The following is a 27,685-nucleotide window of genomic DNA, read 5'->3' as shown; positions in this document are numbered from 1 at the left end:
ATGCCCAGGGGCGGGGCCGGCCGGAAGGCTGCGTGCCCTCCGCGGGGCATGATGGGGGATTTGGAGATTTCCATCATGGCGGCTTCCATTTCGGGCTACACCTTCAGCGCTGTGTGTTTCCACAGCGCCAACAGCAACGCGGACCACGTAGGTGCCGGGCCCCCCGCCGCGGCCGCTGGAGCTTCCAGCCTTCGTCCCAGGCCGGCGGCCAAGCCGGGACCACCGGCGGCTCGCCGCCCCACCCCCACCCCCACCCCCACCCCGGGCTCCCGGGCTCCCGGGCTCCCGGGCTCCCGGGCTCCGGGGCCGGCCGGAGGAGCTGGGGACCCGGGGCTCCCCGGCCCCCGGGATGGGCCCCCTCGCTCAGTGCCTGCCGCCCCCTGGCCCCTCTCCCTCCTGGCAGCGCTGCCTCGGTCGGCCGCCGGCGGTGTCAGCAGCGCCCGCCCCCCTCTCCCTGAGACTTGCGGGGGCCCCCGGGGTCCGCAGGGAGCGGGGAGACCGAGCTCCAGTCTAGGCGCCCGGCCCCGCCCGGCGGCCTCACCGGCGGCCGTGGGGTGCGACGAGGGAAGCCACGGCTGTCACTGTGCATCCTTGCGGGATAACGCCCGCGCGCCTTACTTCGCCTCGATGGAAAACGGGAGAACGCACGACAGGAGCGTTAGGTGTGGGGTCCGCCTGCGTGCAAGTCGCACCTTCAGCTCCCGGGCGGATGTCCCGAGCCCCGCGGCGCTGGTCGCAGCGACACCGGGAAACGACAGGCCTCCGTAGGAGGGAAGGGAGACGCGCAGGCTTCGGAGCGCGAGGGGAGCGCAGCCTGCCTGCTTCGGGGTCTTTATTGTACGAATTGGCCCTTTAATGTCATTCGCCCCGGATGGAAGTTTCTTTGCGAAACTAGATCTTTTTTTTTTTTTTTTTTTTGTCTTTAAGTACATGTCTGATCTGTCCACCAAGCGGAAGAGGTGATTTTTTTTTTTTTTTTGAGATGGGAGTTACTCAAATTCCTTTAGTAAGTGTGGGGGTTTTGTGGTCATCATTACAAAGCAAAATGCTACACTAGAGAATAAGGAACTGGATTCGGCTTGATGTCTGCAACCTTAGCTTCCATTAATAAAAACTGATCTATAGGGAGGCCACCCTGTTAGTAAATTGGGTGGCATGAAGACGTGGTACTGTTCGTGTCTATAGTGTTGATGGTAGAGAGTAGCGATGGGAATAGGTACAACATAGGTTTCTCTAGGGTCAGCCCGTGTCTCTGGTCACTAAGGCCTTTGATGCTACAGCCAGCTGTTTAAGTAATGTGATGCAGTTCCAAAGAAAGGTGGTTTGTGATACTCCCAGCGTCCGTGGAAGTATTAAATGTGGTTTCGTTGCCTTTTAACATCTCTAGTTCTTGGAGTAGCTTGTAACATCACAGTTCATGTAAAAGGCAGGGTTATCGTAAGGATAAACAGCTACCTGTTGACAAGTGGGTAGTTTTTCTACAACCTGCAGTGAGATGGTCATGTTACTTAGATTATTATATATTTTTTTAAAGATTTATTTGTTTGTTTGTTTATTTATTTATTTATTTATTTATTTATTTATTTATGAGAGAGAGAGAGATGTGGGGGGGGGCAGAGACACAGGAGTGAGGAGAAGCAGGCTCCATGCAGGGAGCCTGACGTGGGACTCAATCCCGGGACTCCAGGATCGTGCCCTCGGCCAAGGGCAGGCGCTAAGCCGCTCAGCCACCCAGGATCCCCTGTTATTATAATTTAATTCAAGAGCTCTTCCTTTAATATCTACACCGTGCCAGGCACGGTGCTAGACCTCATGGAAATTTTCACCACGACAGTAGTTTGCAGGTGTGTTTTGTATGACCACAGCTGGTTATGTTAACTTTCTCACAATTACGTATGTGGGATACGTTAATGTCAAGATTATATATTTTTTTAAATTTTTTTTTATTATTTATGATAGTCACAGAGAGAGGGAGAGAAGCAGAGACACAGGCAGAGGGAGAAGCAGGCTCCATGCACCGGGAGCCCGATGTGGGATTCGATCCCGGGTCTCCAGGATCGCGCCCTGGGCCAAAGGCAGGCGCCGAACCGCTGCACCACCCAGGGATCCCCAATATTATATATTTTTAAGTTGAAGCAAAATTTGCTTTTGTAGCATATTCTTTTTTTTTTTTTTTTTTAATCCGGGCAGGAAATTAGTTTAAAACTACTCATTTTGTAGAGTTGGGATTAGCAAGCTTTTTCAAGATAAGTAAATATTTTAGGCTTTGTGAGCCCTGTGGTCTCTGTAGCAACTACTCCGTTCTGGTGTTGTACGGAGAAAACAGCAATAGACAATAAGTTAATTAGAGTCATTATTTCCAGTAAAACTTTATTTATGGACTCCGAATTTTATATCATTTTCTTATATCATTTTCACCTGTCGTGAAATATTAATTCCTATTTTTTCAGCCATTTAAAAGTAGAAACTATTCGTAGCTTGTGGGCTGTACACTAACAGGCATGAGGCTAGATTTAGCCCACACACCATAGTTTACCTTCTCCTGCTGTAAAGTAACAATGGCTTGGATAATCCAGACCAATAGATAAGAAGCATTCCTTTGTGCTTAGTTTTAGAATGTTTTGCTGTCACTAATAACTTTTTCAAACTGAGGACTATGATAGAGTTGCCAGATAAAATGCAGAACACTCAGTTACATTTGAATTTCAGAAAAATAGGAAATCATTTTTTAGTGTAAATATATCCTAAATATTACATAAAAGTTGTTCGTTGTTTATCTGAAATTCAAATTTAACGGTATCCTTTATTTTTATTTTCTAAATTTGGCAGTTCCTAGACTGTGGAACACTAAGGTCTGTAGATATGTTCTTAGAGTGTAAAGTTCTGTAAGAATTAAAGAATTATTTTCACTTTAATTTTTATTAACTTGTTACAAAGAGAAAGCTTCTCTTTTGTCATGAGAACTTGTAACTGAAAGACTTTGATAGGATAAAACAAGCTTCTTTAGTCACTTTCTCAAACTAGAAGTCATGAACACTCCTTCAGGTTTGAGAAAGTTTTTTTTTAAGGGGGATCTGTATATTACTCAAGTTTGATAATTGCCCTATACATGATGATTTGGAAATTTAGGACACTCCTTCCCCTAAATCCAATGCAAAAACTATGCTGTAAAGCATCTGTCTCTTCCTCCTCACCCCCACAAATTCCAGCTGGGTATCTCTTTAATTGATTTGAAGGGTCAGCCTAGAATAGAAAGGTATATAATACAAGGTGGTTGTTTCAACAGATATCCCTGGCCAGCATTTATTGAGCACCTCCTATGTATTGGGCGCTGTGCTAGTTGCTGAGATATAGCAGTGAACAAACACAAAGTCCCTGCTCTCACGGAGCTTATATTTTAGTAGGTGTAGGCGTTTGTTCATGTAAGGATGTAATATGGCAGACAGTGAGAAGACAGAAGAAAACGCAGAGGACGGGACAGAGAGTCTGGCACGCCCTGTTTCTGTGACATCAGCCAGGGAAGGCCTCTCTGATAAGGTGCTGTTAGGGTAAAGAGCCAAATGGAGGGAAGGAGTAAGCCATGTGGCTATCTAGGGAGGTTGCAGGCAGCCTGTTAGTTCAGCCTCTATAGGGAAGTTACTGAGGCATATAGAGTTAATGTTCTCCAGCTGTGCTTGCGCTGAACATGACAGCAAGTGCTCACACAGTAGGTTATGTGCTGTATAATCCAGGATTTATGGTATACGTTCTCCAAAGGTGTAAAGAAACTGACTTTGGCATTTATTAAGGAAGAACATTCATGTGAGTGATTTATTTGCTGAAATCCTCATTTCCCACAGCCTGTACAAGAGCAATTCGTTGTGCATTGTGTTAACTTCTTTATCCTACTGTCGTTAACAGTGCTTTTAAAACAATGAAATAAATTGTAAGCTGTTTCGAGAAAACAACCTTGGAATATTTCTGCTTCCTGAGCTTTTTTGATATTGGTTATTATACTCAGTAGGATTTAGGAAATGAATTCGCTCTACTTATTTTGTTAAAATCCCCCAAAAAACTCTGTTTTTTTGAAAGGATTAAAATATTTCATTGTGTATGGAATCCTTTTTTCAAGCAATCGAGTTAATAGATATATCTCAGATTGCTTTAGTCTTAGTGATTTATAAGAGTAGTAGTTTATATGGCAAGCTTAATTTGGATTGTTAAAATTATTATAAAATTATAATGCCCCCAGTTGCTCTTCCAGTAAAAAGGATCATTTTTATTTTTAGTCTGCATCTATTTTCTTTTATTACTTTTAGGAAGGATTTCTGCTGGGAGAGGTAAGACAAGAAGAAACCTTTAGCATCAGTGACTCACAAATCAGCAACACAGAATTTCTGCAAGTAATTGGTGAGTTTATCACTGAGCTTAGAAATACTTTTTCTGTATTGATGCTGTTTGTTTTGTTCTTTGGCCCTTAACTGGCTTTAATCTGAAAGATAAAAAGAGTACATAGAAAGCAGCTGAACTCATAATGCAAATCATTTGCCCTGATAACTGGTATGAAATGTTCTATAAGTCAGTGTGAACTTGCAGTTCGTGGCTGTAAGTTTAGGTAGCTTGTAAAGCTATCTCTTATCCACCAAATGGTCTTTTACTGAATCACTGTGTGCTGTCTCGCATGATAGTCTCTTCCGCACCACAGCAAACCCCTAGTTTGCATATTGGGCTGTTCCGCATTGTCATCATCACCACATACTGTAATGAAAGGTTCTGTTGGGCTGGTACTCCCTGGAGGCACTGAGCAAAGATATTCACATTTGTTTATGTGAGCTATTTGCTAAGTCTACACAGCCTTCTGAAGAACAAACCAAAATCGATTTTGGGGTGATTGCTGGGGAAGACAAAGGAGTATTTTATATATAGATGCATCCACTGTCTTTGTATTAGTGTCTGTCTGTCTCTCTGTCTGTCTCTCTTTCCCCTTTCCCTTTTGGATCAGTCTTTTTTTTTTTTTTAATTTTTTTAAAATTTTTATTTATTTATGATAGTCACAGGGAGAGAGAGAAATAGGGAGAGGCAGAGACACAGGCAGAGAGAGAAGCAGGCTCCATGCACCGGGAGCCCGATGTGGGATTCGATCCCGGGTCTCCAGGATCGCGCCCTGGGCCAAAGGCAGGCGCCAAACCGCTGCGCGACCCAGGGATCCCGGATCAGTCTTTTTTTGATAACTAGGGATCAAATTCCTTTCAGTTGCACCTTGAACAAGTCACCAAACAGCAGCATATCCTGATACTCAGAACACAGCAAGAGACATTTCACTTACGCTGCCACCATTCACTGACCATCTGTGTGTGGGGAATGTGCCTGGCATGTGCCAGGCAATGAGAGGAATACCCAGATGCATCCTTATATTCCAGAGGTGTGGAAAGAAATATCAGACAACAGTACAAGATGAGTACTGTAAGAAAGGAATGGAGAAAATCCTGACAGTTGAAAAAAAAAAAAAAAAAGCTGCTAGTGGGTGAAATCAGTAAAGTGTCAGGAAGGAGATGAACTTAGGGTCAGTGGGCGGTGTATTCCGGGGAACACAGAGCAAGGAGTGCATGCATAAGGTAATGGAATCTGGCCTATTTCTACGCGATGAAAATACAGAACATGTGAAGGTGAGTGGTTTCTGGTTTGATATATTACTGGAAGGTTAGGTTATGTTGGGGCCACATCATCAATTTCAAGCCTTCTAGTTCTGATAGCTTTCTAGTACATGGATTGGAAGGCCAGGGTAAGGATTGAGGTGGGGTTAGGATTGGGGGAAAACAAGAAACAGTTCATTTCCTAAAGGACCTAAGCTATAAAACCCACTCCGCACAGTACTGACTTGTTAAATAAAGACTTGATATACTGTATACTTCTTTCACTGAGGTTTTTGTTTTTGTTTTGCTTAACTCTTTAAAATCCTAAAATAGATAATTTGGTTTCATTGAACATGTATGTAATTTTATTGTTTGTACTTGGATTTTCAAAACTAATTTGGAATATGAAGGTTAAAATGCCAGGCACAGTTAGCTGACAGCAGACCATGCAAAAAAGCTCTCTTACCCAGCATGATCACAAAAATAGCACTTATGACGAATATTCTATTTATTTTTAAAGAAATAGAATGCTAAAGTAATTCAAATTCTACAGCTTTGTGCACTGTATCTGATTCGTAAATCTTCTAGTTCTTGTAGTAAATATGTTTCCATGGTATTGTAGATACGGAGAAGTACCGATCGATAGGATCCCAGTTAATGCAGTGCCATGACAACCATCTTCTGCCACACAACGTTTAATTTATTAGCTGTATCCAGTTCATTGTGTGAAATGATTGTGGATATCATGGGCAGAGTGTGTTTGCTGGACTAGAAAACTATAATAGTTTTCTTTTAAAAACAAATACATCTTAGAAACATAAACCAGGGGCTTGAAACCTGGGTTGAAAGGCCAAACATTAGGTAAAGTGCCATGAGTAGTATTCCAGACCAGTGGTGTAAAGAAATTTTCTGGCATAGCCTAACCTCCAGAATAAGACGTTTTAAATAAAACAAATTGACCAGAGTTGTTTTTTGTTGCAAATGTCTGAATCCATGCACACTTTGACCTTACTCTGTACAATAAGGATTTCATATAGAGTGCTGCATTCTGAACGCCAAGTGCCTCACGTTTTATGTTGACTACGTATTAATTTTCAAAGCTGGGCTGACTCACTTTAAGCAGAACTGTCCACCCATAGTTCTAGAAGGAGAGGGAGCAGACAACCACTGGAGAGCTTCCTTAATTAGGCGATGCCGCAGCAGTTGTTGGAAAGGATAGAAGAGGGAGTAGTGGAATTGTTGTCTCAACCCCTAGGAGAAGCAGAGGGAGGAAGATCGGCCTGCTGGATGGGGATGGGGTGGGGGTGTGGGGGAGACCTTCTAGGGAAATGCCTGTAGAGAGAGATGCCTTATGTACCTGATGACCAGTCTGCCATGTAGGTGAGCTCTGGAAGCATGGCAGACTATAGAATCCCAGGTGAGGCTGCCCTGCTCCTTCCTATTTCCAGAGCTCCATGAGCCAGTGTGGCAGCCAGCTTTATTCCAATCTACAGCTTTATTGTGTTTGAGGCCTTCATCCCGTTTTCTCCATGGAGTGCTTAGGCATTGCAAAAAGTCTTAGAAAGGTTCAACTTCCTTTAGCAAATGTCACGTGATACCTAGGGCATATCTTTAGTGTGCTAAAAGTGGGATTAGAAAATCCCAATTATAAATCATGACAAAAGTCTGGTGGTAGATGATAGCAGTGTGTATTTGGAGTTCAGAATTGACTTTCGGGGTTTTCTTAAAATGTTTTTTCCTGTAAAGTAGAAGGTGAGTTTTTCTTTTTCCTGAACTCTCTGTAAAGCTTTTGCTACAAATGATCCACATTCTAATTGCTTTACTAATAGTATCGCTGAAATAATGTAAGATGCTGTACTGTATTATTTTTGGTGGTAAAAGAAGGAACAATTTCTGGGTGAGGTTTTCTTATTTGCATCACAGTGCCAAAAGCCATGCCAAGCAATGAATTTGTCTTTCCAGCAGAAGGATTGCATCTGTGAGTGTGTTTTGGCAGCATTGACATCAGTGCAGAAGCTAATGGGCATAGTACCATGGCCCCCAGGGTCGTGGTTTTATTTTAATTGCATTAAAATTGCAGCCTGGAACTCTGCAGCTGTGGCTTTTTAAACAACAGGTGATGAGTCTCTGTCCAGAAGAATGTTATTAATAGGATCGAGTGGTTAATTAGTCTCATGGTCTTACAAAGCAACCCAAATCCTAAGCCCCCTGATGAGCTTGAAGGAATTGTTCACTCTGGTTAACCACAGCAGTCTTTCCAGAAGCCATTAGGATCTGCCTTATAAAGGACATGTTTCCCTTGGTGCTGACCATCTTTGAAAGGGTTAACAGGCCTCCAGAGTTTCCTCCTCCCTTTCCGATCAAAACACCTGGTCCAAGTTGTCCTGAGCCATTAGTGGGTTATTGATGGTAGGGTGGTTAGGCCCTCCTCTCTCCAAGCTGCCCTCACACTGCTTGTCTACTTTGATTAAATGCTTCCAGTTAGCTGTTACTTTTTCCCTCTTACGCTTTATTTAAATAGGTGAGATTAAATGAGGGCACACAATAGCTGCATGTTCTTGAATAAAAGCTTTCAGATGTGTGCTCATCGTGTATGGGCAAATGGAAACAGAACTTGTTCTGCAGTTTATTCTGAGAATGTGTCCCTGAGTTTAAGTGTTGAGACACACTGCCTTCACTAGTGTACACACAGCACCTATTTAGGTGAGAAAAACTGTCTTTTTATTGTTTGAGGTTTTGGTAAACAAACAAATGGGCTATTTTATACTTGCCTGTATCTTACATGACTGGACTAAGCTGTGTTCCTTCTTTCTGATTACAGAAATCCATAATCATCAGCCTTGTTCAAAACTTTTTAGGTAAGCTGTAACCTTCTTTGTCACTTTTAGTCCTTATTAAAAGACTAATTGATTAAAGACTAGTGAATTTAGGCTTGTAGCTGATTAAAGACTAGTGAATTTAGGCTTGTAGCTGATTGTAGCTGATTGTGGCTATACAGTCATGGGTATAACTGAGGGCATCCAAATTCACTTGTTTATTGAGTGCCCAATGTGTGTGTGGCACTATGTCAGGTTCGGGAAAGGGGGAGGGGGCAGTATAAATCTTGCCCCCCAGTGGTTTATAGTGAAAGCAGCCTCCCAAGCAAGGGCTTTTCAGCCACAGATCAGGAAGTTAATCAAGGGTCACATATGGATAAGAGAATTTAATGGGTGTTTTTAAGAAGTATATAAAAAATATTCAGTGTTCAACTTTAAAATGTAAGGAAGGAGAACATGGACCTTTCTTTTTGTGTCTATATTAGTGAATACACACTAGTTATACACTAAGACCAACTAAACAACAGCAAGAGAAAGATATGGAAGGAGCCACATTCAGAAGGGCAGGTGAGGGAGACAAGAGCCAGTATCCCCCATCCACCAGACTTCTCAGACACATTGGGGCCTCTGCCTGCACTATCAGTTCCAGAGCCGTCCACCTGGGCTGGTATGATGATTTCAACTCTTTCTTAAACTTCCCCCTAAGGGCACGGTCTACCTTCCCAGAAGCCAGTACTTCTCTTCCAGAGCTGCCCACACTAGTAGGATTCAACGTTCTGGTCAGCACTCCTTTAACCCCTGCCACAAATTTTGGTGCCTATCTGTGCCTGTTCTATGTCCCCTGCCGCTTTCCCCCTGATCCTTGTCCCATTCCCAGCTGGCCCAAACACCCAGGCCCTTGTACCCAAGAACTCCTGGGGACCCACTTCCCCCTTTTATCCCCCCACCGCACACTTAACCATTAATTAGTTCAGAGGATTGTTCTCATGTAAGATGGACAAAGTGGACAAAGTCTGAAAGCAGCTGAGATCTTTATCACTTTTAGATTTACATACTTGAAAGAGGAGTGGGAACCAAGACAAGCAGTTCATTTGAGAAAAATCTCAGAGCAAGTGAAATGATTCAGGCCTGGTCCATACATTCACTGTGTTTGGTCCATGAAAGTGTCCGATTTGGTCCTGACTGTGAAGCTCTTCTAGGTGTGCCCTGCCTTCCCTTCTGAGGAATTCCTCAAAAACCTTTCAGTAGAGTTGTACCAGAAGGATTTAACTAAGTTTAAATCATAGACCTATAATTCTTAGAACTGAAAGAAACTTTAGAATTCTTTCTTTTGTGAAAAGGGAAGTGGAGACCACGTAGGTTAAGCAACTTGCCCAAGATTGTACAGTGAGAAGCAGAGCTGAGCTGGAGCTGGTATCTCCTGATTCCCAGTTCAGTGGGATTTTTTGTTTTTTGTTTTTTTTATGCTACTTTATGAGGCCTGGGCTTAACTGTGGTGGGAGGAGGAAGGAAGGATGGCATTCCTAAAAGCACACCCAGTGGTAAGAGAGGTCACACATCATTATGCCTGGCCTGCTCACCATAGGATCCTGGTCAGGTAGGTCTATTTGAGGGGCAGACCTGGCTTCCAATCCCAGCTCTTCCATCTACCACCTGTGTTTTGGAGCAAGTCACTTAACCTAAGTATCTTTATCTACAAAAATGGGAATAAAACTTGGGCCGTGTTGTGCTGTATTAATACCTGCTTACCAGCATTGATGCAAGAATGAAATGAAATAAGATGAGAAAGCATACTGACAAGCCCCTTAAGCATTCAGCAGATGTTCGTTTCCTTTCTGCATTTTTCAAAAAATGAGCTACTGTATTCTTTTTTTTCCCCATAAGTAACTGATACTTAGAAACAAGGAAAAGATGTCACAGGCATTGGAAACCACACATTTCCTAATTACTTGGAATCAGCACCTCCTACATTTGGAAGTAATACCTTTTGAATGTAACAGTCTCTTGAGTATTCATTGAGGCAAAAGATACCTTCTATCATCAGTAAAGCATTGACATTGATTTCTCTCTATGGCTGTTGAAGATATGCAGTTATATCTAACTATATCTTGATTATAGGATTCAACTTTTAGGATTCAGTGACCTATAGACACATAAGGCTAAGTGTATTCATGTCAAAATACTATGCAATTTTAATAAAGTATATTTTCTCTTTAAAAAAAAACAGTTTTTATGACTATGCAAGCAAAGTTAACGAAGAGAGTTTGGACAGGATTCTTAAAGATCGGAGAAAGGTATGTCCTATTTGTTGCCCAGTCTGATTTGGAAATTACTCTTTATCTTATCATCTAAATTTAAAACCAGAAAGGAATGTAAAATAAAACAGTGTGATTTGATATTAATAAATGAAAGTTCTTTTGACTTAGGTAGATTTTAAGGGTAAATTGCAGATGTGAGACAATGTTTATGACCTATCAATGGAAAAAAATTTAGGTATTTATGATATGATTCCATTATGTAAAAATCAGAAGGAAAAACAGGAACTATAGAGAGTTAAAAATAGTTGAGTTGATTCTGGGTGGTTCTATTTTTCTATTTTGTAATTTAAAAAATAATTTTGCAGATATCTTATATCCATGCATTAATTTTATAACCAGGAAAAATAATTCTAGAAAATGTAAGTTGTAATTAAACCATCTTTGGATATGTTACTCTTTCAAGTTCAATTAATGTTGAACATAGATGTTTTTCCAAAAGGTCATGTATTTATTATTTCTGTCAACATATGCATATAACGTTCTGATTATCTATGGTCAGCAAGTCTGAATAGAATTGAAAATGAACCAGTTTTATTGCTGCAGCATTGTCTGATGATCTCGTTTATAATTTGCTCTGTTGTACCATATGTGTGTTTTGCGGTTTTTGCCTTGAAATGTCATTTCCAGAAAAATAGATTTGTTATTAAACCATCCCTCGAGGAAAAAAAAGTTATTAAAAGTTTTCAGTTTGTCACATAGAAAACAAAATGCCTTTGTTTAGAAGCCTGTATTATGAAAAAGCTTTTAAATGATGACTTGTGGAAAAAAAGAACAAGCACTGTGGGACTTGGTGCCCAGGTGTCTGAAGAGGGGCATCATGAGTAGAGTGCCGTCAAAGTCCTTTCCCATCTATGGCCCACCTCAGTACTACTGTCAGTTGGAAAAGCAGAAAGACAAGTGGGTAAGATGAAAGGAAGACTGGGAAGGCTGGAAGAAAGGACAGACAGGTTTATGGATGATGACAGGCTCAGAAGGTGCTCATTCTCCATAATCTGATCCCATCCCCAGCTACCTGGAAAATGGAGTTAAGAGCAGTCACAGGCATCACTGTCCAGCTTTCTTGTTTTCAGTGACTTGCCCAGGAGCATATATTCTAGAATCTCTTGGGAGTCCATCCTTCCTATCCCAGCCACCAACCTCATTCCATTTGGTTTGTTTCTTTCTTTCTTTCTTTCTTTCTTTCTTTCTTTCTTTCTTTCTTTCTTAAGATTTTATTTATTCACAAGAAACACGCAGAGAGAGGCAGAGACAGAAGCAGGCTCCCCATGGGGAGCCTGATGCCCGCATCAGACTTGATCCTGGGACTCTGGGATCATGACCTGAGCCAAAGGCAGATGCTCAACCACTGAGCCACCCAGATGCCCCTCATTTTTTTTTTTTTAAGATTTTATTTATTTATTTGAGAGAGAGACAGAGATAGAGACAGCATGAGCTGGGGAGGAGAGGGAGAAGCAGGCTCCCCACTGAGCAGGAGGCCCGACATAGGGCTCAATTCCAGGACCCTGGGATCATGACCTGAGCCAAAGACAGACACTTAACTCACCTGCTACTTAGGTGCCCCTAGTTTCATATTTTAGACAATGAGCTTTTCTTATACTTTCTAAAACTGAATGTATTCCATGAAAATTCTTATTGGAGCACAGTTTTCTAGAGCACTCACTGCACGTTAAAAGTAACAATTTTTTTTTAATAGATGAAAACATTTAAAATGACAAAAATGAATAAAGAATATGAATAGGAAATTCACAAAAGAAAAAAGAAATCCACAAATGACCAAGAAATAAATGAAAAGATGTTTATCTTCAGTCAGGAAATGCAAACTGAAACAACATACTATTTTTTTTACCCATCAGATTAGCAAAAGTGTAAAAGGATTGCTATTACCAAAAAAAAAAAAAAAAAAAGATTGCTAATACCCAGCTTTGGTAAGGCTGTGGGAAATGGGGAAGCTGTAGTTGGTGAGAATGTAAGTTGATAACAGACAGTTAGGAGAAGAGTTTTGCAGTAACATAATTTTATTATTTTATTTTCTTTATTAGTATTATAAGTAATCTCTATGCCCAACGTGGGGCTTGAACTCATGACCTTGAGATCAAGAGTTGCACACTTCACCTACTGAGCCAGCCAGGTGCCTGCAATAACAAAATTTTAAATATGTGCTTCCGCCTCTAGGAATCTGGCCCGAGTAAACATTTGCATCTGGGCACAAAGATATGAAAAGCTAATGTTAGTGAATAGTTTTAAGTCTTTGCCAGGCCACGTTCTAAGCACTTTCCAGGTGTGGGAAATAGGAGGTAAATTGCTGTTCTTACCATCCCCATTTTATAAAGGAGGCAGCAAGGGTGAGTAAATTGCTGAAGGTTGCCAGCAAATAATGATGGAGTCCAAGCTTAAACCCAGCAGTCTGGCCTCCGAACCCAGCGTACAAGGATGTTTTGTTGCATCTTTGCTTAATAGCGAGAATTTTGAAAGCAATCTTAATGTCCACAAGTGGGAAGTGGTCAGGTAAGGTATGCTGGCACTTCTGTACTGTGGTATGTGAGGCAGACCTTAAAAAGAATGAGGGAAGTTCTTGTGTAATGACCTAGAAGGATCTCAAAGTTGTGTTACATGAAAAAAGCAGTGTTATAATTTGAGCTTATTTTATGTAATAACAAAAATCAGAACGAGTATTTAGATGTACAGGAAAAGATCTGGAAGGAAGGCAACCAAACTTAAAAAATGTTTAATTTGGGAAGGGGAGTGGGGAGGTGCAGCTGATGAAGGGGGACTTTATGTGGCAAGTTTTTTGTAACAATGTTTTATAATTGAAAATAAGTTGGAAAAGAAGAACTCTACCAGGTAGTTTTTTCAGCAGTAGATAAAGACACATTTCCAAATTAATTTGGAGGTTTAAAAATCAGATTTGCGGGGGACGGCTTGTTGGCTCAGTTAGTAGAACATGCAACTCTTGATCTCTGGGTTGTGAGTTCAAGCGTCACATTGGGCGTGGAGCTTACCGAAAAAAAAATTAAATGAGCCCTCTGCTTCATATTCTCTCCCTTTCCCACTGCCTACCCCCCATCTACTCACTCATATGCTCTCTCTCTCAAGTAAATAAATAAAATCTTGAAAAAATAATAGAATTTTAAAAAATTGGATTTGCTGTTTTTGATCTGTAGTATACCAGCCATAGGTTGTTAGCTGGAGTTAACTTTGCAGTTCCTGAGACTAAGATTCTAAAAAAAAATTAAAAGTTAATCTATAATTTTGATGTTCTAGAATTTTGTACTAGAACAATTATTCATGTTTCCCTTTGCAATTAAAAATACGAGTTTTGGGGATCCCTGGGTGGCGCAGCGGTTTGGCGCCTGCCTTTGGCCCAGGGCGCGATCCTGGAGACCCAGGATCGAATCCCACGTCGGGCTCCCGGTGCATGGAGCCTGCTTCTCCCTCTGCCTATGTCTCTGCCTCTCTCTCTCTCTCTCTCTGTGTGACTATCATAAATAAATAAAAATTAAAAAATACGAGTTTTTGGGGATGCCTAGGTGGCTCAGTGGTTGAGTGTCTGCCTTTGGCTCAGGTTGTGATCCTGGGGTCCTGGAATCAAGTCCTGTATTGGGCTTCCTGAGGGGAGCCTATTTCTCTACTTGCCTATGTCTGTGCCTCTCTTTATGTGTCTCTTAGGAACAAATAAATAAGATCTTTAAAAGAAATACATGAGTTTTTTGCTTCCATTTACTTGGAAATTATATTTTCCATGGAATTGTTAATATTTCATTGTATTTCCTATGGAATTTTATAATTCTATGAACTCTTTAGGGATTCCTTTCAAAAATCCAAATTTTGGGATCCCCGGGTGGCGCAGCGGTTTAGCGCCTGCCTTTGGCCCAGGGCGCGATCCTGGAGACCCGGGATCGAATCCCACGTCAGGCTCCCGGTGCATGGAGCCTGCTTCTCTCTCTGCCTATGTCTCTGCCTCTCTATCTCTCTCTCTCTCTGTGTGACTATCATAAATAAATAAAAATAAAAAATAAAAAAAACCAAAAATCCAAATTTCTAGTACAAAAGCAAAGATGACACATAATATTTGGCGACTGAAAAGCTTTATAGTTGATTCTAGTTTCGTTTTTTCCCCTCCCAGGAAACATAGAAAATTGGGTCACCACCTCAAAAGGGTTATTGTACTATCTACAAAGGTACATCTAAAAGATTAGGCTTAGGGGCACCTGGTTAAACGTTGGACTCTTGATCCCAGCTCAGGTCTTGATCTCTGGGTTGTGAGTTCAAGCCCTCTGTTGAGCTCTACACTGGGTATGGCAACTACTTAAAATGAAATAAAATATTAGGCTTAAAAATACACGGGTACTTTTAAACAATGTCTAACATGTAGAAAGTATTCTTCTATTTAATCAATATTAACTTTTTAAGAAAGTGCTGGTAGAAACTCTTAAAAAATTGACTCTTGTTGTCAGGTTTCAAATCTAATATCGAAAAATTCTAAGAATTGGGGTGCCTGGCTATCTCATTCAGAAGAGTGTGTGACTCTAGATCTCAGGGTCGTGAGTTTGAGCACCATATTGGGTGTAGAGATTACCTAAATAAAACTTTAAAAAAAAGGAAAGAAAAAAAAGTACAAGAACTGAACAAAAGTTTAATAAGTTGAATTCATATAAAAATAAATACATAGTAATTTTAAAAGTCCTCTGGGTGCTAGAATTAGCCATTAAAAAATACAAGCTAGTAAAGACTTTTGTCACAGTAGTAAGTAAATACATAAAGTGTATTAGAACTATGTTTATTAAAATGTATGTGGCTCTCAAATACAGAGAGAGAGAACGAGGCTCCATGCAGGAAGCCTAGTGTGGGACTCGATCCCAAGACTCCGGGATCACGCCCTGAGCTGAAGGCAGATGCTCAACCACTGAGTTACCCAGGCATCCCTGTATTATATTTTTTATTTCAGCTTTACTGAGGTACAATTGACATATAAAAACTGTAAGATATTTAAAGTGTACATTGTGTTAATTTGATATTGTGAAATGATATTGTTAATTTGATATATATTGTGAAATGATTCATTATGATTTCCCCACTGTGAAAGGATAAATGATGGTATTTTAATCTAAACATTTCATTAAATGAAGGTAAATGTTCAAAGGGTGCCTTTTTTCCCCTCCATCTTTACATGTAGAGGGGCTTCAACTGGAGCTTTGGTTTTCAAAGTGTGGTCCCTGGACCAGCAGCGACAGCATCACCTGGAAATTTGTTAGAATCTACTCTTCACTTTGTAATGGCCATAATCATGTGACCCATTTGGAATTATAAAGTTACCATTGTACAGTAGAAAGGACAGGCAAACAGGCTATCACTCATTAACTCAGTGACTTTGGACAAAACATCTCTTTTAAAAGATTTACACTATCAGAAATGTTTGGGTTTTCTTTTTATTTAAAAAATTTCAGGGGGTGGCCTTGCTGGCTTAGTGGCAGAGCATGAAACTTTTGACCTAGGGGTTATAAGTTCAAGCCCCACATTGGATGTAGAGATTACTTACAAAATAAAATCTTAAAAAAATAAAAATTAAAAAAATAAAGAATATCAGAATTAATTGCTTTAATGTAATTGGAAGTTATGGTTTATGTTCAGTAATACTCCATGAGGACAGGAACTGTTTCTTCCCTGCAATTCCTTGCATGGGATGTGAACCCAGTGGAAAAAACATTCCTTATTTCCCAAGGTTGTGATCATTTTTTTTTAAGTCTGTTTTCTAGATTAACAGTTTTCTTTCTTTCTTTTTTTTTTTTAAGATTTTATTTATTTATTCATGAGAGGCAGAGAGAGAGAGAGGCAGAGAGAGAAGCAGGCTCCCTCTGGGAGCCTGATGTGGGACTTGATCCCGGAAATTCGGGATCAGGACCTGAGCCAAAGGCAGATGCTCAACCACTGAGCCACCCAAGCATCCCCCAAGGTTGTAACAAGTAGTGAAAATATTTGTCATATAACTATCTGGGGGCCTGGCACAGGGGCTCAGCAAAGATTGGTTCACTTCCTTCCTACGTGAAAGTACCAAAACATAATCTAAATTTACTGCTAATTAATTAATTAATTTTTATTTAATTACTGTTTAGAAAGATTTATGTATTTATTAGAGAGCACGAGTGAGAGGGGCAGAGGGAGAAAGAAAGTCAAGCAGACTCTGTGCTGAGTGCAGAGCCCAATCCGGGGCTTGACCCCAGAGCTCTGAGATCATGACCTGAGCCAAAATCAAGATTCAGATACTTAGCTGACTGTGCCACCTAGGCACCCCTTAACTTACTGTTAATTTAAAGACACTATCAATATTAAGCTACCTTTACTTCTTAAAATAGGATTTTCACTTAAAAAGTATGTTTTACAGAAAGAATATGTAAAGATTGTTTCTTTGACAAAGTTAATTGTCTCTTCAACAGAGATTTTCAAACTTTAGTGTGTACAAGAAAAAACTCAAGGAACTTCTCTTAAATTCAGATTCCTGGTTCTACCTTTGGACATTCTAATTCTGCAGGTTTGAGTGACCCCAGTAGTAAGTTCTCAGATGTCCAGCAGATGACATTATAAGAGATGTTCTTCCAGACTTTCAGAAAGCATATCAGTTTAATTCACTTAGACAGTTTAGTTATCCTATAGTTAGAGCTGATGAAGCTTAACTTCTTACATCATTGTATTGAGGTATAATTGACATACAATAAACTGCACATATTTACAGTATATACTTCAGTAAGTTTTGAAATATCCATAAACCCATGAAACCATCAACATAATAAGATAATGAACGTATCCTTGCAAGTCTTCTTGTGCCCTTTTAAAATATATATATTATTGAAGTATAACTAATATACAGTGTTAATATTAGCTTCAGGTGTATAATATAATTCAGCAGTTCTGTACTCACTGCTCATCATAAGTGTACTCTTAATTTCCTTCACCTGTTTCACCCATCCCCCCCCCTTCACTTCCCCTCTGGCAGTGACCAGTTCTCTGTATTTGAGTCTGTTTTTTTGTTTGTCTCTTTTTTTTCTTTCTTCATTTTTTCTTAAATTCCACATATGAGTAAAAGCACGTAGCATTTGTTTTTCTCTTACAGACTTCTTTCACTTAGCATTAAACTCTCTTGATCTATCCATGTTGCAAATAGTAGGATTTCATTCTTTTTTCTGGCTAATATTGCAATGTGTATATACACACCACTTCTTTATCCATTCATCTATCAATGGACGTTTGGGCTGCTTCCACACTTCAGCTATTGTAGATAATGCTGCAATAGACAATAAGTATGAGCGTATCTCTTCAAATTCATGTTCTTGTATTCTCTCTTTTTTTTTCCCCCCACACAGAGAAACAGATTTTATTTATTTATTCATGAGAGACACAGAGAGAGGGGCAGAGACATAGGCAGAGGGAGAAGCAGGCTCCTCACAAGGAGCCCGATGTGGGGCTTGATCCCAGGACCCCGGTATCATGTCCTGAGCTAAAGGCAGATGCTCAACCACTGAGCCACCCAGTTGCCCCAAGTTCTTGTATACTTTGGGTAATTACCCAATAGTGGGATTGCTGGATCATATGGTAATTCTATTTTTAATTTTCTGAGAAACCTCCATACAGTCTTCTACAGTAGCTATACCAGTTTGCATTCCCACCAACAGTGTGAACAAAGGGTTCCTTTTGGACTTGTTTCTTGTGTGTTTTTTTTAGCTATCCTGACAGGTGTGAGATGATAGTTCATTGTGGTTTTGATTTATATTTCCCTGATGATGAGTGATGTCGAGCATCCTTTCATATGTCTTTGGAAAAATATCTATTCATGTCCTCTGCCTATTTTTTAAATTGTTTTTTTGTTTGTTTGTTCGTTTGTTGGTGTTGAGTTGTTTGAGTTCTTTACATATTTTGTATAGTATCCCCTTACTGGTTATGTTATTTGCAAATATCTTCTCCCATTCAGCAGGTTGTCTTTTAGTTTTGTTTTCTTTGCTGTGCAGCTTTTTATTTTTATTTTTTTTTAAGATTTTATTTATTTATTCATGAGAGACACAGAGAGAGGCAGAGACACAGGCAGAGGAAGAAGCAGGCTCCCCGCAAGGAGCGCAATGTGGTACTCTATCCCGGCACTCCAAGATCACACCCTGAGCCTAATGCAAACACTCAACCACTGAGCCACCCAGGCGTCCCTGCAAACTTTTTATTTTGATGCAGTCCCAGTAGTTTATCTTTGCTTTGGTTCCCTTGCTAAAGGAAACCTATCTAGGAAAATGTTTCTGTGGTTGATGTCAAAAGATTATTGCCCGTGTTTCCTTCTAGGAATTTTGTTTATTCATTCACTTGTTAATGAACAGTTGGGGTTTTTTTAGTTTTGAGCTATTGCATGTAGAGCTGCTACGAACATGTGTACAAGTGTTTGTATGGATACCTTCAGAATTAAATTCTTAAGATTTCACGCAACTTTTCATCCTTTTCTTTCTGTTTTTATTGCAGAAAGTTATTGGGTGGTACAGATTCCGGCGAAATACACAGCAGCAGATGTCATACAGAGAGCAGGTTATCCATAAGCAGCTCACTCGCATCCTTGGGGTGCCCGACCTCGTCTTCCTTCTCTTCAGCTTCATCTCCACCGCCAACAATTCCACTCATGCTTTAGAATATGTTCTCTTTAGACCAAATCGAAGGTAAAGAAAGAGTTCCTAATAGACTCAAATAGTAAAGATGTTGGTACCTGTAATTGGTTTATGACTTTGAGAATGTGCATTTTATGGCATCTTTAAAGAAAAGCTTTTATAATTCTCCTTCAGCTAGTTTTCTTTGTAGTGAGGGAAGGTATTTTCCTGTCAGCTGTATAAATTAAAATTGGTTTTGAATCAAGAAGCATTAGCAAGATATGTTAATTATGCATAAATTCTTACAGGAATAAACAGCTGGAAATCATCATTTGCTTCTCCATAATCCATTATGTAGAAATACAGTTTTACTGCTTCTGGAAGTCTATAATTTTAAAACCGATTTCAAAGACAGAATTATAAAATTGATCCACCTGCTGGTTAATGAGGGTTTTGCATTGTGAACTTGTGAAAGCAAAAAAAAAAAAAAAAAGATTATGATGTCTAGCTATAAATAGCAGAAAGATTTCCTTCTGGAAATTCACTTGTAGACTATATTACGTTGACATCAATGAAAACAAATTGTTAAATAGCCATTCACAAGGTTTAATTAATCAGTCAATCAGTGGGTATTTTCCTGAATTTGTACAACCTCCTTAGCACTCTGCCGATTCCTATGGGGACATGACCTCTGCTCTCCAGGAGTTTACAGTTGAGTTTCTACTAACTCGGGCATCCTGGGGTTGTCTGTGCAAGCAGGTGTGGCACCATGAGACCTGTTAGTTCATCAGTGTAGAGACTTCAGCTCCTACTGCCAAGACCCACGGATCAGGATGAGCAGCGCCTTTAACATGATCTCTCTTGATCCTCCTGCAGGTATAATCAAAGGATATCCCTTGCTATCCCCAATCTAGGCAATACTAGCCAGCAGGAGTATAAAGTATCTTCAGTGCCAAATACTTCTCAGAGTTACGCCAAAGTTATCAAAGAGCATGGGTGAGTTGAAAGTGAAATAAAAATGTCTTCCTGTCTTTTGTGAACAGTATTTAACAGATTTATGGAGACATGTGAAATCAAGTTTGATGTGATTTAAACTGAAAAATGTAGTCAGGCTATCCTCTAGACCACCCCTGTATGTCAGAATTTTATGCTTATCGAAAATTTAGTTTATTTTTACCGATAATTTTTTTTATCGGACAGAATCTGTATATTTCCAAAGTTCCAAAAGCTAAATATGGCCACTGAAAAAATGTGTAACTTTTTATTATTTTTTAAGTTGTCTTGGTCACAGGGGTTCTTTTCTATTTCTCTTCTGTACATCTAGTAGTGTGGGCATTGTTGCTGAGACAGTCATTTGGAATTGCAACATTTACATAATAGGTCAAGGTGGAAGTGATGGGAAAATGCCTTCCAGGTTCCTAGCAGTTAAAATAATTTTGTGACATCTTTTTCCTGTCTTCTAGTACTGACTTTTTTGACAAGGATGGAGTCATGAAAGACATCAGGGCGATTTATCAGGTTTATAACGCACTTCAGGAGAAAGTGCAGGTAACTGATTTACCTAGTAGTTTTCATCTTATTTATAATGCCCACGTGCTTTTAATTCTACTTTAATTCTTCATAATCTCTCAGCTGACAAATGAATCATGATCCAAGCGTCAGAATATGCTTTCCCAAACTAATCTCAGATGTGCAGGCTAGTTCACATGCCAGCCTACAAAAAGCCGTCTCCTTATGTGCCTGAAGTAGAGTCTGAAGTACTGCGTTAGTATTACTATTCTAAATACTCGTGACCCCATTTATAACAGTTTTCTTTTGGGAAATCTATTCTGAGTTTAAAGGATTGCTAAGAACCCAGCTGTCTCCATCAGTACACCTGGAGGTGAGACTGCATCAGAGGGCACCGCTAACCGGTACAGCTCTGCTCCTTCGCTCTGGGTCACTCGCTTTGCCCACAGCTGCCTCCGTCGAGTGGGAGGATCACAGTGGAGCCTGTTCATTCCTAGGCATTCATGCAACAAATATTTATGGAAACATCTCCTGCCAGCCACTTACTGAGCTAGGTGCTAACAGTACTTTCCCACGATCTTTTCATCATCCCCAGTGTGTTCTTAGGAGTAATTTGCCCTAAACCATAAAAACAAAAGAGGCTTTGAGAACAAGAAGGAGAGTGGTAGAGCCGAAGACGCTCTCCCAGGCCTGGAGAAAGCCTAGCTTTGAGGAAGAAGTCCCAAGGAATAGAGAAGGGAATTTAGGCAGCTGCTGAAAAAGAAGAAAGCAGAATGATTAGCCTGGGGCTAAAGAAGAAAGCATACAATAGGCAGTTTCCAGTGTCCATGGTCCCGACCAGGTCACGGCCCACTTAGCAGGATAGGGAACTTGAAACAGGCAAACTGGTGACTGGCCTACTTTCCAGCTGTTTCTGGGATTTCTGCTATGGAAAGAACGTGCAGTAAAAAACAGCTTTTTGTCCTAAATTCGTGACCATGCTCTTTTCAGATTATCGGCACTGTCTAGCGGACTTCAAAGTGGCTGTTCTGCATTTCACTGCCAAATGAATAAGGCCCACTTTGCAAACACCAGTTGAAACTTACTTTCTTTTCCACTCTCCCTAGTTATAAATATTTTCTGTTAGATCTATTTGTGACATCTGATTTTTGATTGTTGGTTATAAAGTTGAAAGCTTCTCATTCCTGTCTTTCGTTCATCCTTTGTGTGGTAGACTGGTATCAAAAATCCTTTTTTTGCATTTTAATAAAAAATGAATAATCAAGGGCAAAAATTAAATATTTCCAATTTGCCCTAACTTTTCAAGAATTTATAGGCTAAATAGCATAATCATCTTAACAATATTAACGCAAGTCAGTGAACAACAATACTGGTCCCTTGGACCTTCATGATTTTGTTCTACTTTGTGTCTTTTTAACTTGATAAAGCATTTGGGCTCTTCTAGGGTCGCAATCAGTGTTATCTTCACGGAATGCTTTGTGCTTGGATTTGAAACTAATTGTTCCTGTTGTCATTTTTCCCTCAGGCAGTGTGTGCAGATGTAGAAAAGAGTGAGCGAGTTGTTGAATCTTGTCAGGCAGAAGTGAACAAATTAAGAAGACAAATCACTCAGAGGAAAAACGAAAAGGAACAAGAAAGAAGTGAGTTTCCTATTAATTTCACCATTTGATACCAGGGAAACGTCTTGTTGCAAACATCAAGCCATAGGATGAATCACAGCAATCCTTCTACATTTGTCAAGCTCCACATGAGGCTGTTTGTGAAAGAACATTCACTTGTACTTCCAGAAGAGAAGTACTTTCAAGTATCTGGAACTAGAAGAAAAAGAAGATAAAAGTAGAAAGGCTAAAGCAAGTTAAAGTAAATCCCAAGAAGTGTGTGCTGCAGACCTGTGCGTGTGTTGACTACGGTTACCTGTTTACAGGAGCTGTGGTTTTTCTTACGGAGTTAATCCTGGCAAACCTAAGCGTGTAGGGACTGTGTCCTGTGTTCCTCACATAGCCACATAAAGGAGTTACCTAGTATCCTTTTCACTTCATATTTGATTCATAAGGTCACAAAAAAGGCTTTGAATGTCTCATTTTTGGTAGCTGTGGATGAATGGATACAATTAAGCTAAGGAACCAGCTGCTTGAATGAGAATAAGGCCCAAGAATCTATTGATTCCAGCATGGAAACAGACCTGTTTGCTATAATGCCACCAGATTTAACATTTGTACATTAAATTTATAACCTTTCTAACTTAATAAGAATACTTGGAAACCAATTAAAATATAATTCATATTTCCGAGTAAATGATATCTGATTCATTTTTAGTGTTATATTTTTTGAGAAATAATCAGAAATGCAGACAGATTTAAGTCCAAGAATATTAATCACAACTCTATAATTCTAAAATCTGAGAAAGAATCTATTGGAGTAGTTGAATAAATAGCAGTAGAATAGTTGAATAAATTATGGCCTTTTTTTTTTTTTTTAAAGATTTTATTTATTTGAGAACAAAAGCCAGAGGGAGAGTAAGAGCACAGAGGGAGAGGGAGAAGCCAACTGTCTGTTGAGCAGGGAGCCTGACATGGGGCTCGATCTCAGGACCCTGGGTTATGACCTGAGCCGAAGGCAGCTGTGTAACCCACTAAGCCACTCAGTTGCCCCAAATTATGGCATATCTATATGGTGGAATATTGTACAACCATTGAAGCGAATTTTTAATGATGTGGGATAATGCTGAGTATGTAACCTTAAGTGGAAACAGCAGGATAATAAAATGGCCTAAACATATAATCTCAGCTGTATTTAAAATACACACACACACCCACACACACACAAGGCTGGATAATAAAACTGGAATTCACAAAAGGGGGGAGGGGCTGACATTTAAAATTTACATCTTTTTTTATTTTAATTTTTAATTTTTAATTTTTTTTTTATTTTATGATAGTCACAGAGAGAGAGAGAGAGAGAGAGAGAGGCAGAGACATATGCAGAGGGAGAAGCAGGCTCCATGCACCGGGAGCCCGATGTGGGATTCAATCCCAGGGTCTCCAGGATTGCGCCCTGGGCCAAAGGCAGGCGCCAAACCGCTGCACCACCCAGGGATCCCTAAAATTTACATCTTTTAACCCCAAATCTTGTCCTCTTTACACCAAATGTCTAAGTGTTATCTGGGTGATAGAATTATGGATGATTTTATTTTCCTTGTTCTTTTCTAAATTCTGTACCAGTATTTTTCAAAGCTGGGGACTCAGATATCTGAGTCCAGATATACCCTGGACTGTTCCAGAGTATGCATAAAAATGTGCCATATCAGGTGCCTGGCTGGCTCTTGATCTCAGGATTGTGAGTTCGAGACCCACGTTGAGTATAGAGCTTACATTAAGAGAGAGAAAGGGTCCCTGGATGGCTTAGTTGGTCAAGTGTCTTCCTTCGGCTCAGGTCTTGATCCCAGGTTACCATCTTAAGAAGGTGCTATATTTATGGCTTGGAACCTGGAAAATGGCCATCTAATACAGGGCTTTTAAACTTTTAAGAATTGTTTATTTCATCCTTCCATCCCCACAGTCTGAGAGCACAGTGAGCAACGGGGGAGGGAGATAGCACAGGACCTGCAGTTAAAAGACCTGCATGTGAGTATCAGGGCTCCACTTCTAGCCACTCCCTTAGTGAAGTCACTTCACCTTTCTGAACTCTGGTTTCTTTGCCTAATAATTTGGAAGCAATGATATTAATGATGATGACAATACTTCAGAAGATTTTCTGAAGCTTAAATGAATGTATAGCAACAGGATTTGTAAATTATGAAGTACTATGCAAATGTCAGATAATTAAGAGTCGTCATCAGTTGCCATTTCCTAGAACATTCAGGTTGACCATGTAATGCATTGAGATGCAAAGCTGTGAAAAAGAGAAAGTGTTATAGTTTTCTTTCTGTTTTTGTCCAGGATTGCAGCAGGCGATGATCAGCAGACAGGTGCCATCTGAAAGTTTGGGGCCAGCGTTCAGCCCTCGGATGCCCTATTCTGGGCTTGCTGCTGAAGGTAGAAGTACACTTGGAGATGCAGAGGCCTCTGATCCTCCTCCCCCTTATTCTGATTTTCACCCAAACAATCAAGAAAGTACTTTGAGCCATTCTCGCATGGAAACCAGTGTCTTTATGCCTCGACCTCAAGCCGTGGGTTCTTCCAATTTTGCTTCCACCAGTGCTGGACTGAAGTATCCTGGAAGTGGCACAGACCTTCCTCCTTCCCAAAGAGCAGCTGGAGACAGCATTGAGGAATCAGATGACAGTGATTATGAAAATTTGATTGACCCCACAGAACCCTCTAACAGTGAATACTCCCATTCGAGGGATTCTCGACCCATGACACATCCCGACGGGGGCTCCAGGAACACTCAGACCTCCCAGATTTAGCTGAACAAAGAAACTCTCCACTTAGCACTGTTTTTCTTAATTGCTTATTGAGAGAGTTTTTTGAGGACTTAATCTGGGGGGAGAACTGCTTTCTCAGACCCCTGGCCACCCAACAGGAGGGTCCTCGGGCACAGAACTGGTAGGAGCCTCACGTCGCTGGTTCTCACCTGCAGACACATTGTGCAGATTTCATGACAGAATCATTAAGATAATCAAATTGTCCTAATTCTGGTGCGATTCATGGATGTACTGGTAAATTTAGGCAAAGTGAAACTTATCAACATAGTTTCTGTTCTTTAAAATAAATTGGAAATTAGAGACTAAGCACAATTAGTCTATAAATGTTCTATAAATCAAAAACTTACCTCTTGCACTATCATGCCTTGAAATTTACTTTTTCAAAGGGAAACGAGTTTAGCAGCAGCCTTCAAAGAACCTTTCTATGATGAGCCAAATTCATCTTTGCCAGAAAGAAATTTTGATAATTCCAAGAAGCCTGATTGGAACAAATCGGATGTACCTTCTCTTGTCTGCATGACTTTGTGAGATCAAAAGAGAGGGCTTTGTTTCAACTTTTTTCTACTAGCCTGATATATATTGTCACTTAAAATGGTTGCCTTTAAAAAAAATGTAGAAATACTAATTACCAGTAAGTAATCATCCAAATAAGTATGTCATAAAATAAATTACTTATTTTTCTTTTGGGGAATTACCGTGACTGCTATGTTGCACTAGCCACGTTTATGGTCTCTGTTCTGGAGTCTTAAAGATGAAGGACACACAGCAGTGGATTAGAGAAGGGAGTTATGCTCCAGACCTGGGTTTTATGATGAACAGATTCCAGACACTGGATTTAGCTGAGTTCATACATAAGGGAAATAATTCATTTAGCTTTTCTGACAAATCCTAGTATTAGTTTTACTTGTGGAGGAAAACACGTTTAATAAACTGTTTGGGAATCTTGGTGAATAAAGATTCATTTTAAATCTGAATAACCATACTTATTTTTTTTTTTTAATTGCTGTTTGGAGGATAGAGGCGGAATGTGTAGAGACTTTCTGTTGGGATGCACTTATATTTTTATTTAATTACTGCTTGTTTTCTAGTTTTGCCCAGAATGTGTGAAACCACTAAAGACATTCGTGAGCATGTTAGGCTTCTGGTTTGGAAATGACGAGACCCACCGTATGTGATGAGGTCAGCCCACGAAGTTATAACGCTTTGGGAAATCATAACTGCCTTTCCTTTGAATTAGTTAAAACCTGTGAGAATAAGGAAGGTGTCAAATAGGCTTCAAATCCGGGTTCTGAAAAAGTAGTTTCATTTTGTTGGAGAGAAGTTTACTCCCTGAGCTTCAGTATCACTATGAAATTACACAGTGTAGACTGAAATATTAAAACTGCCGTTCTTCAGAGAGCCACGCTGTGGGGTCTGTGTTTTCCTGCTCTCATGGTTTTGTTGGCCTTACACCACTGCCATTGGATTTGAAACGTTGCAGACCACTTTACCTGCAAACGCGTTGCGGTTTTTATCAGCTCCCTTCTAGCGGCTTCAGCACCAGTGTGAATTTATTATTTTTTTTTAAGTGCCATTGCCATCTCCTCTGTTCAGATTTTGACATTCAGGAAAATATCTTTATTTTTATGCCATACTGAAACCTACAATGTATATCTGACAAAGCAGTTCAATGTGACAATAAAAACCTATTTAATCACGGTACCGTTGTTTTTCATGTTTGCGCGCCCAGAAAGGCCTCGTCTCGGTGTAGTCATTCCGGCCACTCCCCAGAGACTTACTACAGTGTCATAATGGTCACGAAAACACACCAGCACCCAGAGTTTGGGTAAGGCTGGTTTCGGGGGAAATCTGAGAACACAACTTACTAAGATGTTTCTGTTGGTTTCAAGGAGTGTGTATTGGGTGTCAGTCGAGTACAACACTGAATCTTAGAAAGTCCCCCAAAGGCACCTTTCGCGTAAGGACTGATCTTGTTTGAAGAGACTGCTCAGCCTGAGTCAGCGTAACCATCCGGAGCTTCCAGCACTCGGTGCCCTTCGAGTGTCTTAGTTACAGAACTGCGTCCGAATGAGGATCTGCCGGCTAACAAGTGCATTCTGGATTCCGTGGGAGCCGTTGCTGGTAAGTGATGTATCTCTTCCCAAACCCAAGGCAGTCGTCTGTTTTCAGGGGGGATTTTAAAATGTGGCCTGTATCCCTTTAGGATTCTACTCTGTCTTCTGCAACTATTGAGAGAAAAGAAGACCGGATTCTTTCAGCTTACTTAGAAGTCTGGAAATGCTTAATTACATGTTGTAATTGGGCTTTTCTGGAGAAGGATCAAAACACAAAAACGGAAATCTCATCCCCAAACATTCAGACCCTAGGGATATGGGTTTTAAAATTCCAGACAAAG

General features: G+C 40.3%; 1 protein-coding gene across 1 annotated transcript; it reads left to right on the top strand.

Annotated features, from left to right (window-relative positions):
* Nucleotides 1-26,987, top strand: ABRAXAS2 (abraxas 2, BRISC complex subunit). Its single transcript, XM_041745446.1, has 9 exons — nucleotides 1-147; nucleotides 4,299-4,389; nucleotides 8,434-8,470; nucleotides 10,656-10,722; nucleotides 19,237-19,427; nucleotides 20,232-20,351; nucleotides 20,819-20,903; nucleotides 22,390-22,504; nucleotides 24,803-26,987. The coding sequence occupies exons 1-9, from the start codon at nucleotides 1-3 to the stop codon at nucleotides 25,270-25,272; spliced, it is 1,323 nt and encodes a 440-aa protein (XP_041601380.1). The 3' UTR covers nucleotides 25,273-26,987.
* Nucleotides 26,988-27,685: the final 698 nt, after the last annotated feature.

The sequence above is a fragment of the Vulpes lagopus genome, chromosome 2, assembly GCF_018345385.1.
Source record: "Vulpes lagopus strain Blue_001 chromosome 2, ASM1834538v1, whole genome shotgun sequence".
Lineage (NCBI taxonomy): Eukaryota > Metazoa > Chordata > Mammalia > Carnivora > Canidae > Vulpes > Vulpes lagopus.
The sequence above is the reverse complement of the archived record's forward strand: the minus strand, read 5'-3'. Positions and strand labels throughout refer to the sequence as shown.